General features: G+C 54.9%; 1 protein-coding gene across 3 annotated transcripts in view; it reads left to right on the top strand.

The window, feature by feature from the left end:
- Window positions 1-14,292, top strand: part of KIAA0556 (KIAA0556 ortholog) — a 172,712-nt gene that overhangs the window by 127,258 nt on the left and 31,162 nt on the right. For all 3 annotated transcript variants that reach the window (XM_032328072.1, XM_032328073.1, XM_032328074.1), the window contains exon 16: window positions 12,404-13,271. In XM_032328072.1, coding sequence (XP_032183963.1) covers window positions 12,404-13,271 — 868 coding nt within the window. The remainder of the gene's footprint in view (window positions 1-12,403; window positions 13,272-14,292) is intronic.

Genomic DNA, 14,292 nt, shown 5'->3' with positions numbered 1-14,292 from the left:
CCCATCTGTTGCCAGAATTTACCGGAGGCAGAAAGCGCAAACAAATGCAGCGGCAGGTTGGTTTGATTTAATATTCTCCGGAGAATGCTATTACTGTGTGTTTTAGAGGAGATAAAATGAGAGTTTATAGGAAATATAGCTTGGCCTGCTAGACACGGCTGGTTAATACAGTGTTTTGTGTATGGGACTCCAAGGGAGAAAAGTTAAACGGGGGGTGGGGAGCAATTCTGACCAAGGCTTATTTAGAACATAAGAAAGGAAGGTGCTAGAAAAAGGGAAGGCTCTTTTATCGGAAAATACGATGTTGCCCGTCGAAGTCCTCAGGCTAACGTCCCTGGGCTCCCTTCTCCCCCAACCCCCACCCCGACCCCCCCCCATAGGCGATGCGGTGAGTGTGGGTGGGCTCAGGGGGAGGGACTTCGGGGAAGTGAGGACGAGGACTAGAATCCGGCCGCCCAGACAAACAGAAGGCGGCGCGCAGACATCTGTACTCGTCACAGCTGCCGTTTACCTGGGGCTGTGTCCACCAGGTGGCCGTGAGGCACCCAGTTAGGCACTCGGTCAACGTTTGATGCGTGAACAAATAAGTCAACAAACGAATCATCTCAGTTAACCCCCAGGAATCCTGTAAGGTGGCATCACTCCCCACCTTGTCAGGGAAGAAGCTGGAACTTAGAATAGTGAGCTCCTTGGGGGCAGAGAGACTGCGTCTTTTTTGTCAGCCCTGCTTGGAAGGGGCTGCCCAGAGTGCCCTCTTGAGAAGGATCTGGAACCTTCCTTCTGGTTCATAAAGAGAAGGGTGTTGTGGTGGATCAGTGATGTCTGCCTCGGGCTCAGGAGGAGGCTGTGATCATACGTCTGTCACATTTTTTCGGTACTCCTCGGATGGCGTGACTTGCCCGGCGGGTGACTTGCGAGGACACAGCTGGGAGGAGAACGTGAGGGTGTCAGTTTCTCTCGGCACCACTTCCTCTGCCGAGCCACATCTGCTGCGAGGAAGGAGCCAGTAGTCTCCCTACTAGAGCGTGTAGTAACCCATCCAAGCAGTGGGCTTTCGGCAGGTCCCCATGGTCTCTGTTTTCCTTCAGAACAAGTCTATCTTCGGTAAAAACAGGCAAGTTATCACCGTCTTTACCCATAGCATAACCACGCAGATGCCTCACTGGCCTGGTCACAACAGTGGGGGAGGCAGGACAGGCGCCAAGTGGTATCGTCCGTATACAGAAATGCTGCTCATTAAATAGTTTATGAATGAATGAATGCATGGATGGATGGATGGATGGATGGATGGATGTTAGATTTCCCCAGTGTGTATCTCTGTGATACTCCGTGATGGTCTAAGCCAGCACTGTCCTGTAGAACTTTCTGTGGTGACGCTACTGTATGATGTCGGCCCCATCCAGTTCGGTAGCCATGAGCCACAGGTGCCGGTGAGAACTTGCGGTGTGGCTGGTGCAGTGGAGAAACTGCATTTTATTTTACTGATTATTTTTCCATTGAGTTGTAATTGACATATAAGATTGTATTCTTGGACATTGTTGGTGCGTGACCTAATGATTTGGCATATGTCTGTGTGGCAGAATCATCACCATAATGAGTTTCGTTAACCTCTGTCGGTGCACATAGTTACAGAACATTTTTTTCCTTACGATGAGAACTTTTAAGACCGCCTTTCTCAGGAACTTTCAAATATACAACACGATATTGTTGACTACGGTTACAATGCTGTACCGGACATCCCCAGGGCTTTCTTCTCCCATAACCGGAAGTTGGCGCCTTTCGAACGCCTCCCCCCATCGCACCCACCTCCCACTTCCCAGCTCTGGCAAGCCCCAGTCTGTTCTCTGGATCATGAGTTCAGATTTTTTCAAGTTGCACATGTAAGTGGGATCAAACAATATTTGTCTTTCCCTGTCTGACTTATTTCACTTCGCATAGGGCACCCAAGGTCCAGCCGTGTCTTTGCAGATGGCGAGATCTCCTTTTTGATGGCTGAGTAATAGTCCACTTTGTGGATATACCACATCTTTTTCATCCGTTGGTCTGCTGGTGGCCACTTGGGTTGTCTCCATGTTTTGGCTGTCGTAAATACGATGCTGCAGCAAACACGGCACGCAGATCCCTTTCGGAGAGAGTGATTTCGTTTCGTAAAGACCAATTCCCAGATGCAGAATCGCTGGATCGCATAATAGTTCTCTCTTTCCTTTTTGCAGAACATCCATCCTGTTTTCTAGAGTGGCTGCTCCACTTTATAGATGGCCCTGCCAATAGGCCTACGATCCCCTTTTGTCTACACTCTTGCCAACACTCCTGATGAGAAACTGCATCTCAACACGTCATTTAATGTTAACTTCAGCAACCAGGAGGGGCTGGTGACTGTGTATTAGACACACGGCTCTTGGTGCTCACGGGGCCACGGTGGCCTGATAGAGGAGGCCGTGTCCACAGCCAAGGGAAACAAACAAGGACATAAATGAATAATGTTGATTTCAGGTAGCTAAGTGTTCTGAAGGTGAGGCAGTGAGGCAATGGGAATGAGGCCTGGGGGGAAGGAGGTTGGGCTGCTTTGAGTGGTGGGAGGCCTCCCATGAGGGGGCCAGAGCCAGAGCCAAGGCCCTGAGGCAGGAACTTGCTTAGCACTTGGTGAACAAAGGAGTGTGTGAAGGGAGGTCCCAGAGATAGGGGGGAACCAGGGGCCCTTCCTGGTTCAGATCTTATTCCTGGAGAGGCAGAATAGAGGAATGGTCAGAGCAAAGGCATCAGAGCCAGATCCCATGGGGCAAATCCTGGCTCCTCCTCTTAGCTGTGTGACGTTGGGCATGTTACTCCACATCTCTGTGCCTTGGTTTCTTCATCCATACAGTGGGGTAATTATTGTTCAGTTGAGTACACGGAAGGTGCTCAGAGTGATTCCTGGCTTTCGTGAGCTCTATACACGTGTCCGCTGCTAGGGTCATTACTGGAGGGTTTTGAGCAGGGGATAATATAGTCTGAGTGAGAAATTGAAAAGATCACTCTGACTGCCGTTGGGAGAATGGATTAGAGGGAACGGGGCGGGCTTGCCTAAAGGAGGCTTCTAGCATAGCCTAGCTATGGGTCATGGTGGCTTGGATGAGGGTCTGGTGCTTAGAGGGTGCACCACGGGGAGACTCACTTCATCCCAGGACGATATTCGCATTTCAACAAGGCCTCTGTTTGGGAGAGGAGGGAGAATTTTCAGAGACGCCAAAGGAAAGAGGTGAGTTCAGTGACTGCGCATGCGCCCTTCACCCGCCCCGCAGTCACGGACAGCCTGCCCTTCCGGTTTCATCTACCCCCCCACGTGATTGTAGCTCTCCTACCACTTCACTCATAGACTCTTTAGTGGGCCTCTCCAACAGATAAGGAATTTGCTTTCATATAAGCCCAGTGTCATGACCCTACCAGACGGTAATGACTAATTATACACTAATAATCATCAAATATCCAGTCCATGTTCAGATATCCCTAATGGTCTCAAAATTGTTTCTTTAGGGTTGGTTTGTTTGGATCGGGATATAAACCAAGCCCAGACGTGGCAGTGGCTTCAAAGTCAAAGGGGCTTTGGTGGGCTGAGTTGGCGTGGCCTGGTGGCTGTGCCCCGAGGCAGAGTCTAGGCAGCCTCGGGCCTGGGGAACACGGTGGCATCTTAGCAGGGTGGCTGGTGGGAAGGAGTCCAACCCAGGTGCATGAGAGTCTTTCTGAGGGGTTGACCCCAGGCTTCGTCCCGGCCCCTGGCAATCACCAGAGGGTGCTGACCTCTGACCAGAGTCCACACTCAGGAGGTTAGGGGCATGGTAACCTCGAGAGCCCCAGGAGTCCCGGGTTTGAAGCAGGTCCCCTGCCAGCAGGGGAAGAAGATGCTAGCAGAGAATTCAGCCTTTGGAGAAGGGGCCCAACAAGGCGTTCAGGATCCAAGGGGTAGTTTGGGATTCAGGACCAGACAGCTCCCAGCAGGAATGAGCGCACGGATGCAGAACCAGGACGGAAGTGGAGGCATGTGCACTGTGTTGTGCGAACTAGAGCGGGACGAGCAGTAGCAGGGCTGGGCAAGATGTCTGAGTGAGGGAGGGCGGCTCACCCACTATGCAGATGCCAGTCTAGATAAATTCCAGACCCCCTCGGGGGTAGGTGCCCCACCTCCTGCCTCCTGCCCACCTCAGCCAGGTCCTGCCCACCTCAGGACATGATTTCAGCAGCCTTTGCAGAAAGAGAGTGTCCTCACGAAAGTCCCAGGTCTAGGACCCAGCAACCTGGAGTGAGGCTCATGTTATCCCTCTGAAGGGAAGTGGGGGGAAGGATGGATGCCCCATGGAAAGCTGAAGTGCTATCTCTGTGAGAAGGGAACATAGGAGAAATGATATCTAAACTAGGTATTTTTTTCTTTTTCTTGGAAGAGCACAGAAGTCACATGCTGTTGAACTAATTCACCAGTTCCCAGATCTAAACCTTCCCCCAAGCTTACCTTCTGAGCCAGGCTTCCACCCTGGCCCCGAGACACTTGTCTTTGGCATCTCTGCCCAGCAAGGCACTGACCGTCCAACCTCACCCACCCAAGCCCAGGCAGGTCTGCCCCCAGCCTGCAGCACGCATCTGGCTCCCAGCTCTGCATCCTTCCCTCTTCCCTGCCCCTCGCTGCCAGTCTTCCCTCAGTCCTGCTATTTCCATTGCCAAAACCCGTCTCCTTCCAGACTAGCTGCTCCTTCCCCTCGCCTCCGGCCCGCTGACCGCCCCCCACCCTGAGCAGACCGCATCCCATCTGCCTGCTTCCCTCCCTCATCTGCTCGGCGCCCGTCTCATCAGCAAAGACTTACCGATCCCCCTCGCCAGCTCACACCCAGTCAGGGGAGGTCCAGGGCGATCAAAAGCAAACCGCAGTTCCCTGGGGCCAGTGGGGGAGGAGCCGGGGACAGGCTAGGGGCCTCAGAGCCACAGAGGGCCTCCGGGGAGGGACACGGTCCTGGTAGCTCGTCCTGGTGCATCCTGGCAAGACGGCCGTGATAGAGGCTATGCCCCCACCAACCATAGGCAGCTCGCAGACACATTTCGGCCGGCTCGTGTGGCATTTGCAAAATTCTTTGAATTGCCAGCTTTTAAACATTGGAACATTTTGCGTTAAAATACGGATTTTTGACTTCACTGAGAGATGAAGATCTGGTGACACCAGGCCATATCCACAGCCAGGAGCTCTGGGGGAGCCAAGTCACCGCACCGCGGTCCCCACCACCCCCACTGGTCTCCCTGACACAGTGACACATTGTTACGCCGCATCACCTCTCCAGTATATGTGCATGCATGTGGGTGGGGGGACCGCTCCCGGACCCCCGAACTGTTCCCCTGGCTCTTCCATCCCTGTGCAACTTGTATCTCCCTCTGCTCCCCATAAAACTGTTCTCTCCGCTGTGCCTTTGCTCCTGCTGTTCCCAGAATCCGGAATGCCTAGCCTGGCTCAGTATAGACCCTGCCTTTGGGGACATTGAGGTCCTTTTCTCTTCGCACCCAAGCCTCCTGCACACCCCTAGCCTGCCTCACACCCTTCGGGTGGCCTCCAGCCACACCCTTCCAGGCACCAAGTCCGACGCTTCCTTAGGTGTTCATCAGCTTCCTGAGCCTCCGATGCCCCAAACTGGTGCTCCCCTGGCCAAAGCCATCCCATGGGTGTGCCCCACTCAGCCCTTACAGTGCTGTCCAGCTTGGGGATCACTTGACAACATTTGAAACTTGGCTTTTGATGAACTGGCAACAATCTCAGTGTGGCGTCCACCAGCTGGTGCTGAGTGGCCCCAGGCACCCTCTGGACTGGGGGGCGTGTGTTCTCCCACTCAGCACAGGCCCCGCACCCCCACCCCAGCCCCACCACTGGTACTACAAGTGTCTGAGTTTGTGACCCGTTGATATACAGACTGTCATGAACTCCTTAAGATGAACCTTGCTTTCTTCTTCTGCGTCCCACACAGACCAAGGACCCCAAAAGCCCCCACCCCCCATGTGTTATGTATTTGATTGAACAAAATTGCAAGAATTGCTTTCTGGGGCCTCAGCCCAGATCTAGGGGAGTCCTGGCCTAGGGGCAGCGAGAGTCTGTCTAGGACCCACCCTGTGGGGCTTGGGATTCCTCCTCTGCCCGCTGCCAGCCTCTGCCCGGAACAGGGACTGCTGCAGTCTTAGCGGAGTGGGGAGTCTCCAGCCTACACTAGTCCCAAGCACCCAGACTTGGCCAGGACATATTGTCCAGACAGTGGACTGGGCACAAGACAGTGACGGTAGCTTACATTTCTAGAGCACTAGTCAAAGAGCTATGCATGTATCTGCTCATTTATTCCACCCAGCAGTCCTCTGAGATGGGTATGGCATAATCAGCTCCATTCTACAGAGAGAGAAACTGAGACACGGGACAGCAGAGCAGCTGACCAGTGGTCACATGACTACTGGGCATCTGGGGCCCATCACACACTCCTGCCTTTCAGTAGAGACTGTGGTCACCGGAGAGCCTATCGAGGCAGCGGTCACTGCCCCTCAGCCCTGGCCCCGTGGTGCCAGATGGCCTGAATGTTCCAGAGAGGCCAGAAAGCTCTCAATGTTTAGAAATTGTCAACTGGTTTTGGAAACGTGAATTGTTCCGGGAGCTAGCCCAGCCCAGATGTAGCTGTAGGGCCGCTAGTTAGTGACCCAGTCTGTCACGTTCCATCCGCGTCTATGGTCCCGCGTCTGTGATGTCGGGGGGGGGGGGGGGGGGGGCAGAGAACTTGGCCCAGAGCCCAGCCAGTAGTCGGTGCTCGTCAAATGTCACAGCGTCTCACCATCTTCTTCCGACATTCTACGTCACAAAAGTGATTTCCATTACCCTCCTTCCCCCAGGGCCGTGTAAAAGGCCGTTAAGGTCTCCTCCCCATAAAACATTCAAGTTCAGGTGCTCCAGGAAAGGAGCACGTTCAGTTCCCAGAGCCAGGCCTCAAGACAGATAGGAATTAGGACAGGACTGTTCCCTGTCCTTGAAGATCTTCTGTCCAGGCAGGGACAGGCTCCAGCTGGTAAGCCCAGCTCTGAGAGCCCAGAGGAGGCCCCTCGATTCCACCAGAGGAGGGGAGGAGGGGGACACGGGGAGGGCCAGGGGATTCCTGGAGAGGCCGGCCCCTGAGCCAGGTCCTGAAGCCTGGACGGTGGGTCCTCGGCAGCAGCAGCTCAATCCCCAAAGCCCCTTACCCCCAATACACCTACTATCTGGGAGAACCCCCTCCCAGTCAGCCCAGAGCCCCTGGGTCAAGCCAGAACCTGTAGAGTGTGGGACGCCTTTAGTAGGGCCTCCCCGGGTGCTGCATGTGCTCCAGGGAAGAGAGCTAGGTCATTCGGCATCCAAGCCAAGGAAGAAAGCAGCCTGGCAAAGTCGACTGAAGTACGTAGATGGAGATAGTATTAGTATTGTCGTATTACAGATGCATGACAGCCTCAACATCGTGAGTCCTCGTCAACTGTAAAGACGGACAGTGAAGTTGGGGTGTGAACAAGGAAGGACGCTCCCACCCACCACAAGCTGAGGAAAGGTGCACCCTCCCCACCCAGGGCCCAAAGCCACCACCACCGGGGCTGAGGAGGGAGCCGGTCCACAGGGACTTCGTGAAAGCTAGAAGTGGGGGCTGGAGGTCCTTCTAGGGCAGGTGATCCTGCCCATGGCCAGGCCTTCCCAGGGTCTAGCTTGCCCCAAAGGGAGATGCCCGTCAGAGTGGCTCCCCACGCACCAGCCGCACGGCCCCCAGGAAGGCTCAGCCTCAATGTCTTCCCTGCAAGACGGGCCCTCCCGCCCACCTCGCAGAGTTGCTCCAAGGCTGGGTGATGTGATGTGGCCTTTTACTTTTTTTTTTAAATACTTGTAACCCCCGATAATTGAAGCACCATCAGCTAGGGCCCAAGCCTCCCGGATCCCCACGCCCCCATCACGCCCTGAGGTCCCACCCGCCGGGCCCCATGCGGCAGCCTGCTTCCTGCCTTGTCTCCTCCCTGCCGGACTTCTTGGAGGGAGCTGGGCGGCCGACGGCTAGAGGTCAGGCGGTGCCCCAGGCTGTCCGCGGAATGTAGACAAACACACTTCGGGAGCCAGACATCTCATCAGGAGAGCCGGGGTGCACACCTCCTGATGGCGCCGGACCGGAAGTCCTCCCCACCACCCCCATCACCTCTTGAAATGAGAGTGTTTCTGTCTCGCCAGATGTTTCCGTGATGGAAGTCGTGCAGAACGAGTCATTGACGCTGCCCGCGCTGTCCTTCTCGAATAGCTGTTTCCTGATTAATTCACAGCACGCACCTGCCCTGCGCCTCCGCTAAACAGAGAACACATCCGTATAAACATGTAAAAGCGAGCTTTGAGAATCGACTTTTCTGACAGTCGGCAAATAGTAGCCTGCCATCCCACAATTGGATGATTGAAGCCGAGTTCCTGTGGTGTAGCACAGACTTGATGCTTCTTGTTGGAAACTGCGACAGAAACCTCAGTGGCCGTAACTTGGCGAACTGGAAATTCAGTTAGAGCTTCCTCGCCCAGCGGCAGGAAGGCTAAGGATGGGGGATGCGGAGAGGCGGACACCCCTGGGGTCTCAGAGCCCATATCTCAAATGCAGGTTGGCAGCCAGAGCGTTCATGCTCTTATAGTTCCAAAGTAAGGGTTGAGGGCCATTCACGTGCCGGGCACCTGCTGGGCCCTTGGACGAGACTGGTAGGGCCTCCACTGTCTGGAGGCTGAGATTTGGGTGGGGGAGACAGGATCTAAGCTAAAAGCTCATCAGCAAGACCATTGCAGAGACGGGAGGGAAATCAAACGAGGCGATGGGAGAGAGAGGGGACCGGATGGATTGGGGGCTCCAGAGAGGGTCAGGAAGAGCTCTCGGAAGACAAGAAGGAGCCAACCTTGCAAGTGTCTGGGGCAGAACTCCCCGGCCCCGGTATAGGTCCCAGGGTGCCAAGAGCTTTGCAGGATCATGGAGCAGTGACCAGACCGGTGTGTGGGGAGCGGGGGCAGGAGGGGGAATGTGACAGGAGCCCAGGTCAGAGAGGTCAGCAGGGGCCCAATTGTATGGGCCTCATTGGCCGCTGAAGGGAGCTGGAATTTATTCTCAGTGTCGTGGGAGATTGCTGGGTGGTTTTAAGCCAGGGGCTGCTGTGAGCTGATACGTTTAAAAAAAAAAAAAAGACTAGCTGCTGTGTAGACAATAAAGTGCGTTTGTGTGGGGCAGGAGCACAGTGACAGCGCGGAGAGGAAGCAGAGGCCGGTTAGGAGGCTCTGGTCATTGTCTCGGGGAAAGATGGGCACACCCCCACCCCCACCCCCACCCCCGGGGGCTGACAGGCAGCAGCACATTCAGGAACAAGGGGTCAAAGATTCGGGAGGGGTTTTGGAAGTAGCCCCTGGGGCCTTCCGTCAGACGGGATCCGTAAGTGAGAGAACGGGAGAAATCAAGGAGGACTTCAAGGTTGAGGCATCCAGTTTCAGGGTGGGACCATTTTTAAGATGGGCAAAGCCCAGGTTTGAGAAAAGTGGATCCAGAATTCTTTGGGGCATGGGGTGCCTGGGTGGCGCAGTTGGCGAAGCGTCCAACCCTTGTATTTGACTCAGGTCATGATCTTAGGGTCCTGGGATCAAGGCCCGCATCTGGCTCCAAGCTCAGCAGGGAGTCTGCCAGAGTCTCTCTCCTTCTCCCTCGGGCCCCACCCTGCTCGAATGTTCTCTCTCTAAAACAAGTAAGTCATTTTTTAAAAGATTTTACTTTATTTATTTGAGAGTGAGAGAGCACAAGCAAGGGGCGGGGCAGAGAGAGAGAAGCAGACTCCCGCGGAGCAGGGAGCCCGACCTGGGGCTCGATCCCGGGACCCCAAGATCATGACCCGAGGCCGAAGGCAGACGCTTAACCAACTCAGCCACCCAGACATCCCTAAATAAATAAATCTTTTTTTTTTTTTAAGATCTTATTTACTTATTTGAGAGAGAATGAGTGAGAGAGACGGTCAGAGGGAGAAGCAGACCCCACGGAGCTAAGAGTCCGATGCGGGACTCGATCCTGGAAGTCCGGGATCATGACCTGAGCCGAAGGCAGTCGCTCAACCAACTGAGCCACCCAGGCGCCCTAAATAAATAAATCTTAAAAGAAAAAAAAAGAATCCTGTTTGGGGCACATTAATGTTTAGACATCTGTTTGATATCACAGAAGACAGGTCTCACTGTCATGGCTTGGTGGAGAGTTCGGTTGGAGATAAAAATAACCAAGAGCGTCAACAGGAAGATGGTATTTAGGGCCTTGGACCCGGATGAGAACCCCCCTCCCCCAGGGAAGGGTGCGGGCAGATCCGGAGGCTGGGGTTGAGCCCTGGGGCAGCCTGAAGCAGTGGAACAGGACGGCCCCTGGCTTGCAGCGGTGAGAGCCAGAGGCAGGAGGGAAACTGGGCGAGCACAGGGCCCAGAAGCCCGGAAAGAAATCTGTAGAAGGCGGGTAACCCGCTGCACAGACACTACTGAGCCCCAGCTGAGGACTTGAGCCTCTCCCAGCGGATCTCCAAACCAGGACACTCTAGGGGATAGAAAGTGGGCGTTATGAGTGATTACTGCAGGACAACAGGAGTAAACCCGAACTGTCCCAGACTAACAAGGAAGCTTCTCCACGCCGGCAATTGGTGCCCTTGCCAAGGAGGGACCCACATAGAAGTGGGGGCAAAAGCCTCACGGGGACGAGGCCAAGAGACAAGGATGGAGGAGCAGCCGTGACAGTGACTTTCAGAGTTGAACAGACAAATCTGGGGGCGCCCCCACAACAGGCCCCTCCTCAGCAATGAGAAGGAATAAAACTCTTAATCACACAGCACGGCGAACCTCACTTCTGCCAAGTGAAAGAATTCAGGCCAAGAAGAGTACGCAGTGCAGGATTCCTTTTATATGAAAATTCTAGAAAATACAGAGTAATCTGTAGTGACGGGTCGCGGACACGCCTGGGAGCGGCAGAAGCAGGGAGGGAGGGATTCCCGGGGTACCAGGAGCCTCTGGGGGCGACGGATGTGCTCATGAGCTTGACTGTGGAGATAATACGCTGTAGTGTATATGCTCGTGTTAAAACCTACCACGCCGTACACTTGAAACACGCACGGCTTACTGTCTGCAGTACGGACTCTATTTCTCCATCAAGCTGTTTTCAGAGAAAGAGTTTTGCTCTAAAGGGGAATGGAGAAACAGGTTAGTGGCGGGAGGAGGCTTGACGATATTTTAAGCATGAACAAGGAAACATTCAATGCCTGCGTGGGGGCACAAGGGTTGTGGGAGGAGGGGGCGGGAAGCCTAAGCCAGGAATCCTATCGTGAAGGTTACGGTCAGTATGTCATGGCGGGGACTGGGGAAGGCCTCCCATCGGCCTGAGGTTCTCTGCCTTCCGTGTGCCAAAGAACCATCCGGAGACCCTGTTGCAAGTACAGGGCCACACCACGTCCCCTTGGCCATTGCAGCTGAGGTGGGGCAGTCCCTGGGCGTGCTCACAGGGCACCACCTCCAGGGCTTCCAGGTCTCTGCCCTGCGAAAGCCAGTAGCGCCCTCAGCTTGTGGGGCAGGGAGTCCATGCATCCAGGGCAATCAGGAAGGGGTCCGTGGATAAACACCCCGGCCTCCTGCTTTGGGAGGGACACTTAGGAGGTGCGTTCTGTGAGTCCCTGCAAGTGCCCCAGAGGGATGGAGCTCCAGTTGTGTACCGCAGGGCCCAGCTCAAAAACTGCTGGGGGGTTTTCTCCTGCCCTATCTTATCTTATCTTATTCCCTACTCCCTCTTGAGAACAGCTTCCAGATAAACAACCTATACCCAACCCTTGCCTCAGGCTCTGCTTTCAGGGCACCCAACAGAGGACACCCATGGAATCTGGGGCTCTGCAATTCACGTGCACATCAGGCTTTCCCAACGGCAGAGGTCCCAGGAACCCTGTATTAAAGAACAGGCAGTGAAGAACAAGAAGCCTTTCACAAAGGGGAGGGACCGGGCCAGCTCTGTTCTTGCAGAGAGTGAACTCTGGCAATGTGAAGTTGAGGTTGAAGGCAGCCAGAGACAGGAAGCAGGCAGACCAATTAGCAGGCTGGTACCAGTGTCCCAGCAGGGAGTAACGGTGCGAAGGCAGCAATCAGGCCGTGTGTGAGCATCCTTTGATTTATAGAGCACAGAAGGGTTCACACAGAAATGACACTAGCTTTATTTAACACCCCGGGCGCTACAGTTGTGTTTTTTTTTTGTTTTGTTTTTTCGTTTTTTATTTTTTTTTAAAGCTCGCGTTTCTAGCATCCCACCTGTTTCTTTTTGATCCCCTCCTAACAGACTTTGATACGTCAGCCTGATGCCATGCCGCTTCATTTTGTTCAATCTTGTGTTTTCAGGATCTTGACATCGGTGCCAAGAACGTGAAGCTTTACGTCAATAAAAATCTCATCTTTGAGGGCACGTTAGACAGAGGAGGTGGAGAGGCCCCGGCTGACCAGAGCTTCCCAGTTGGCGAGAAACAGGAGCAGGACGAGAGCAGGGAAAGGGCCCCGGGTGCCCCCTTGGGAGAAAGCAGAGAGGCCCGCACGATGGCTGGCACAGATGAGGAGCTCTCGCCTCCAGCCGGAGCCGTAGCAGATGTGAAGCTTCCTTCCCAGGGAACGTTACTTGTTGGAAAAATGAATCCTCCCGACGGCGCGAAGGACAGCTTGTCCAAGTTAGACGAAGGCGCGAGCTGCTCGGTAGCCCCAGCTTCGACGGGTGGTGCGCCGGCGGCTCCCCCGCTCTGCCCGCCTGTGGAATGCCCTCCCCTTGACCCAGAGCTCTCTCTGGCCCAACAGCTGGAAAACCTCATGAGCAGAAAAGTCTCCGAGCCGCCAGCGCAAACCCCATCATGGTTGCAACCTTCTGCCACAGGGAAGGGCGGGAAGCAGGCAGGCAGGAAGTCAAAACCACTGTGGCTGAGTCCTGAGAAGCCGCTGGACTGGGAAGGCGGACTTGGATCAGACACCACCACCAACCCTGTGGGGGAGGCTCCCAGAGAGGCCAAGGTCGGGGAGAAAGGCTCCAGGCGTGAGCCAGGGCGGCCAAACAGCTGGAATGTCCTCAACGGGGAGAGAGCCCAGAAGGTGACCCCCAGAGTCTGTGATGATTTTGACATCTTTAACCAGCCCGCCTGCCGGGAGCACCCTGCGAGTGGGAGGCGGGGCCCGAGGAAGGACCCCCTCGTCAGCAGTCACCGTGATAGCCCGCCGACCGGCAGAGGTAAGTTCGAGAAGCCTTCAGACCCGGGTGCCGTTGTCCCTGAGTGCGGGCCGCTGATTGGCACGATACCATTTGGCTCCGCAAACCTTTGTTTCATCTGGGAAGCTGGGGGGTGCTGGGGGGGTCTTCTCAACCAGTCGCCACAAACTCGTGGTCTCGGGGCCACGGAGGGGGCAGCGATGAGCCACATGGGCAAGACATTCTGCATCTTAACATTGTCTCAGTTTGTCGTTGCCACCAAGTTATTTCCCCTTTGCCCATTTTTCTCACCACGTGACTTTCCCACTCTAGGCTTTGTTATTCCGCCTCTGATGGAAACCTCGGTCTCTAGTGACCTCACTGTATTCTCCACCACACTGTCAGAAACGTAACACGAGTGGGACGATAACCAGCCCTTGGCACTTGCCTGGGTATGGTAGGTACTATAGGGAGTGGTGAGGACTGCGGCGCTGGAGAGGGCCAGCCCATCTAAAGCGGGCAGCTGCTACTGCACTCAAAATGCCTTCTGGCACTCCGCCATGCCAGGCCGATGTGCCAGGTCTCCCTTCTCCTTTTGTGAAGAGAAATCAGAAGTGTGCGATGTGATTCTTCAGTGTTGGCAGCAGATTGTGATTATTTTTAAACCACTATGTAGGTCAAAAAAGAAAAAAAAAATCTGCTGGGAGGACTCACCTGGTGTGTGAACTTTGCGGTAGATTCTGTCTGAGGAATCTGAAAGGCTGGGTTTCTAAATATTTGCACTCGGATTTGGCTCCCGGGAGAGTGTCAGACCGTTTGAATCCAGCTTCTGCTACTTCCAGGCTGGGGCTTGCAGAGCTGGGCACATCCGCTTTCTGAGCCTCGGTGCACTCCTCGGTAAAATGGGAACGAACCGCCTCCCCGCCCCTCCGAGTTGCGAGGAATGAATGAGGGGACGGCGTCACATAGCAGCTGGAGGCTGGGGTGTGGGGGGTGCCCTGGGAGCCCCAGATCCTGGGTCCTCCGAACGGAGCTCCGTGCAAGCGCAGACCACCCAGGCCTG

Source organism: Mustela erminea, chromosome 20 (genome assembly GCF_009829155.1).
Source record: "Mustela erminea isolate mMusErm1 chromosome 20, mMusErm1.Pri, whole genome shotgun sequence".
Lineage (NCBI taxonomy): Eukaryota > Metazoa > Chordata > Mammalia > Carnivora > Mustelidae > Mustela > Mustela erminea.
Note: the sequence above shows the minus strand (reverse complement) of the source record. Positions and strands in the feature narration are given on the sequence as shown.